Below are 4,791 nucleotides of genomic sequence, written 5' to 3'. Positions count from 1 at the left end.
CCTTTTATTGAAGTCAGTAGCAAAAATCAAGCTACTGCTGTGTGGGATTTGATCCTAAAGTGACTCCCTGCTTCCTTTCCCCCTGCAGTTTCTGGTTCCAGTCCCATGTGCCCAGCAATGGCCCATCCAGCAGGAGATCTGTCCAGGCACAATGGCTGCCTTGCAAATGGCACAGCACTCCCTGCCACACTCCATCCTCACTGGTTGTGTCTCCTCTGCCTCCTCCCAATGGTTCAGCCATGGCAGCTGTAAACAGTTCATTGTAACTCAGCATGATCCACTTTGGCTTCCTCCAGCATTTATGGGTGTAAATTGGGACTCAGCACAAACAGGACAGTCATCTTAAAAGGCTGATCTTGCTAAAGGCAAAACCTGGTTCTCACCAGAGATCATACCCATGGAAGGCTTTGCTCGTCCCAGGAAAAGGCTGTCAGTGTCCACAGGGATGGGCCAGAGCACTCCAGCCCCATTCTCCTTGCCCTCAGACTCTCTCCTCTCTGGCACAGTTCTGGGTGGTTTTGGTGGTGACCAGTGCTGTGGCCCCCAGCTCAGTGGCAGGCAGTGGGAAGCTGTGGTTGCACTCCTCAGGTCGGGGGTACACAGCGGAGAGCAGAACAATGTCGCCATCACCGTTGCCCTGGCAGCATGGCCTCTGCTTTGCCCTGGCTTTCCTGGGTGGCCCCGGCATCTTCAGGCTCCCAGCAAGATGCAGGCATGGGGCTGGGTTCAGGGCTCCATCTCCCTCTGGCATGACAGGGTCCTGGCTGGGCAGGGAGCTGGCAATGTCTGTGTTTTCTGGGAAGGAACAAGAATAGGGAGTTACTGGGCTCATGAGTGGGGTCAGGCAGGTCCCAGGGAGACGGTCCTGTCCCTAGGGGAGAAGATGGATCTGGAACAGGAGGAGTCGGCAAGGTCCCCACACCTCTCCTGCTGCAGAATTGTTCTTGCTTACAACTGATGGACTTTCCCCCCCCAAAAAAGACAAGAAGGAAAGGCTGAAACTTGCACTTCCACTTTGAGTCCTCTTGCTCAACCCTGCCAGCAGTAGAAGAGCCCAGCCCATGGCAACTTGCCCTCCCTGACTGCCTCCCACTTAAAAATAGACTTGTTTACACACTTTGAACGCAGCCATGTGCCTCCAGCCCCAGGCCTCCTGCCACTTTGCACACATCCAATGCTGCAGCACAGGACTTGCTGTGGTGCAGCCTTGGGGGACAACGGGGATGTGAACCAGGGCATGCAACAGGAGACTGAGTAGTGCCTCCAACACTCTCCATAATGGCCAGAGCTCTCTCACCACTGGATTTCTCCCTTCTCTTTCGCTTTTGGTATTTTTCTTAGGCATGTGCGTCATGGGCTGTCACAGAGCAGAAAGGCCCCGGGTAATGTCCTCCTGGTCTGAGTCACCATCCAGCACTGCCAGAAGTGTGCAGGCAAGGCAGGGCACAAGGACCAGCTACCCCACTGTGGACACCCACCTGGGTTGTGGGGCAGTGGTGAATGCCAGCATCCCTATGTGGCAGCCCCTCTTGGGGATCCTGGGGAGCCAAAACCCCTATCTGGGAATGGGGAAGAGTGAAACCAGGCAAGACCACGTCTGAGAAGATTGTCCAAGGCTGAATCAGTGCCCAATGCAGGGGCCCTCGAGGGAGGAAAGAGCCGCTCCAACAAAATAGGCAATCATGGAGCACTGTGGGCTTGCTCTCCTGGAAGTACCTTGCTAGGAAAGGCTCAGCCCCATCCCATGAACTTCAGCCCTAATTTTGATGTACCAGACAACCCTGTGCAGTGCTGCAGTGTACTGTCAATGGGGCTGGCCCTGACATCCCATCCCGCTGGGGTCTTTGGGATGCATGCTGGAGGATGCTGGGCATCCCAAGCATGAGAAGCAAGCTGGGCAGTCCACGTAGGACCCCCATTGCAGCACTACAGGGAGAGGCTGCCTCTGGAGCTATTCCCAGGTGTCCACCACTGCCCCCACTACTCCCACTCCATCCATGGTCCTCTGATTACCAGGGGAGAGGGTTCTCACCAGTGAGCTTGCAAAGCTACTCACCAGTGCTCCATACATGTCCCCTGTGGAGAGGGGATAGTGCCAGGACGTGCTTTAAGCAAACAAAGGCACAGGGAGACCCGGCGAAGGGAGGGATGGCTCAACAAGGTTGCGCTGGCAGTCAGGTACAGGCATAGATTCCTAGGGAATGCAGGACACTGTCACACAGTCAGTGATTCAGATGTCCCAAAATGCCATGGGATGCCTGCGGAGCTGATGTTGAGGTGGAGAAGCTAGCCTGGACAGGGATGTGCCTTGGAAGCCAGCAGTAACTGATCTCATCTACCCCAGGGTCCTCAGAGTGTTGTGAGAGGGAGAGGAGGAGGTCTCCTACCTTTGTCTTCTTCGTCTGCTGCCTTCCTCTTTCTTCTTTGCTTTCCCACCTTGCAGGCCAGGAAGCCACAGAAGGCAGCCAGAACCAGGATGAGCCCCACCACCAGCGGGACCCCAAAGATCAGGAAGGTGCTGGTCAGGGTGGGTGCCAAGGTAGGCTCTGCTGTGGGGCGAGATGCCGGTAGTGTCAGGAGGGGAAGAGCTGAAGGAGGAAGGAGGGTAGCAGCATTTTTCACCTGGCTGGCTAGCCTGGGGGTTGCGGTGGCAGGCAAGAACTGTGGCACTTAACTGTGACCCACCTGCCACCAGCAACAAAATATCCCCCTGCTTGTTGAGACCCTTATCCCACTCCCTGTTCCTGGGTGGTAGGCGATGAGAGCTTCCTGCTTTTCCCAGAGTCACCCCTGGGGCAGGTTGATCCACCCTAGGGCGGATCATCTGACTTCTACACTATGTTCCTCCCACTGGAACTGGTTGTCCTTTTCCCCTCTGCTTTAGGTGAAGGCGGTGCTCCGTCCTCCGTTGCCACGTCCATAGCCATCCTTAGGAGCAGGTGCCTTCCACCTGCCCATCCCTGGCATGCCCCCAACCTCCTTGGCCCGCCACCATCCAGCCCTGGGGAGCTCAGACTGCAGCTGCCCTTGTCCCCTTACTTGTGTTGTCCTTGAACAGGTCGGAGCACTTGATGCACGACTTGGTCAGGGTGTCGAAGCACTCGAAGGAGAGGCAGGAGGGGGCACTGGCAGCTTTTCCTGATGAGGACATGGCAGAGTGGGAGTGAGAGCCCAGCTCCTGCATGGCGTAGCAGTGCCGGGGCCGCCGGAGTGTGAAATCGCAGCGCCCCAGGCCCCGTGGCAGAGGGAGATACAGTCTGTCAAGCTGCGTCGTCTCCCTTGGGGCTCACAATCGCTGTGCTTGGCCTGGGGCGGATCTTCACCAGGGAGGAGGAGAGCAAGCGACCAAGCCCTACCCCTGCCTGCCTTTGCAATGTGCCCTCAAACTACCCCTCTCCTCCAAAATATGCTTCCGAAATCCCCGCAGCCCCTCGTGTGCCTCAGCCATGCAGCACCTCGTAGCCGGCAGTTTTGTGTCCCAGCCCGACCTCCTGGATCCTCACTCCTCCCCATCCCACCTGCATGTTGCCCCCAGCCCAGGCGTGTCCCCCAGCCTGCACCCCCCTCTGCTTACACTGGAAAGCTCCTTCAGCCCCCTCCAGTGTCTACAGGAGACTTTCCCGTACACGGATCTTTACAAAACTCCATTCCAGGGGCACAGATCTGGCTTGGATTGAAAACACAAAGGATCAGAGGAGAAAAGAGTGAAAGGGCACTGATGTTTCCCCTTTTAAAAGCTCCCACTGCCCCAAGGAGATATCCTACCAGGGATTGCTCTGCAAGCAGGCTAAGTGTTGTATGTTCTCCACTCCTAGTGATGGTGCTCTCCATCACCTTGCTCTCTCCATCCTTTCCAACACAGACCGAGACCTGTGGCTCCTCAGCACCATGTCTCATTCTCCAGGGTTCAGATCTGGTTCTGCTCAGTAAATGTACAGGGCATGGGCAAAGCAAGTCACACCAAGCAAGCCTGGTCCTCAAACCATTGGATGGGACTAAAAAAATCCTTTAATAGTCTTAGGCATTCCTGATCAAGAGCAGTGGAAATATTCTGCTACCAATACCCACACATCAAAACCTGATGCTTGACACCTGAAGAGATGGGTTTCAGTGCTGTAGGTGAATCTCATTCCTACTGAACAAAAGTCACATGCTTTTTCCTTCACTCAATAGGAAAGAAAGGGGCCAGCCACAGTTGTTGGCTGGCTGTCAGCTGAGGGAAGCAACACTGGTGACCTTCCCTACCCAGGAGGTCCCTAATAGGGCTTACTGCTGGACTCCTTCTAGTGAGGTCTCTACTGCCCACTGTCTTGGATGAAGCTTGAGAGAGAAGGAGGAAAAAATCCAAAGGGTGCTCTGGCTCAAGGTGACAGAGTACCAGATACTCCCACTGGGCAGCTGAGGTCGTCTGAGACAGGCCTGAAAACTTTGTCCCTGAGTGTGCCTGCTCCTTGCCAGTCACTGTTGGGCAAGCTGAGCCCACAGGCTCCACATCCCATCTCCCGAAGTCCTGAGTAGGATGGAGTCACCTGTGCTAGATGTCGGCCCAAGTGCAGTTCTTTGGTACCCCATGCCCTGCAGGGGAGGAGCTGCCCTACAACACATCTCCCTCCCTGCCAGCAGCATTCCCAGAGGATAGTTTGCATCATAGCAATGTCAAAGCAGCCACAACAGTCTCAGCCCTACTGTGGGTACTGCAGGGCTCCAGGCAAGCCAAAGTCCTGACCAAAAACTTGTCAGTGCCCACCAGTTCCACAGCTGCCGTGGTTTCATTTCCCCTTCCAGTCAGTG

The 4,791-nt window shown here is 55.7% G+C and overlaps 1 protein-coding gene across 1 annotated transcript; it reads right to left on the bottom strand.

Annotated features, from left to right (window-relative positions):
* Positions 1-481: 481 nt before the first annotated feature.
* Positions 482-3,151, bottom strand: LOC116995201. The gene is made up of 3 exons (XM_042779157.1): positions 3,040-3,151; positions 2,388-2,669; positions 482-795 (listed from the first exon to the last, which is right to left on the bottom strand). The coding sequence occupies exons 1-3, from the start codon at positions 3,149-3,151 to the stop codon at positions 482-484; spliced, it is 708 nt and encodes a 235-aa protein (XP_042635091.1).
* Positions 3,152-4,791: the final 1,640 nt, after the last annotated feature.

The sequence above is a fragment of the Catharus ustulatus genome, chromosome 4 (assembly GCF_009819885.2).
Source record: "Catharus ustulatus isolate bCatUst1 chromosome 4, bCatUst1.pri.v2, whole genome shotgun sequence".
Classification (NCBI taxonomy): domain Eukaryota; kingdom Metazoa; phylum Chordata; class Aves; order Passeriformes; family Turdidae; genus Catharus; species Catharus ustulatus.
The sequence above is the reverse complement of the archived record's forward strand: the minus strand, read 5'-3'. Positions and strand labels throughout refer to the sequence as shown.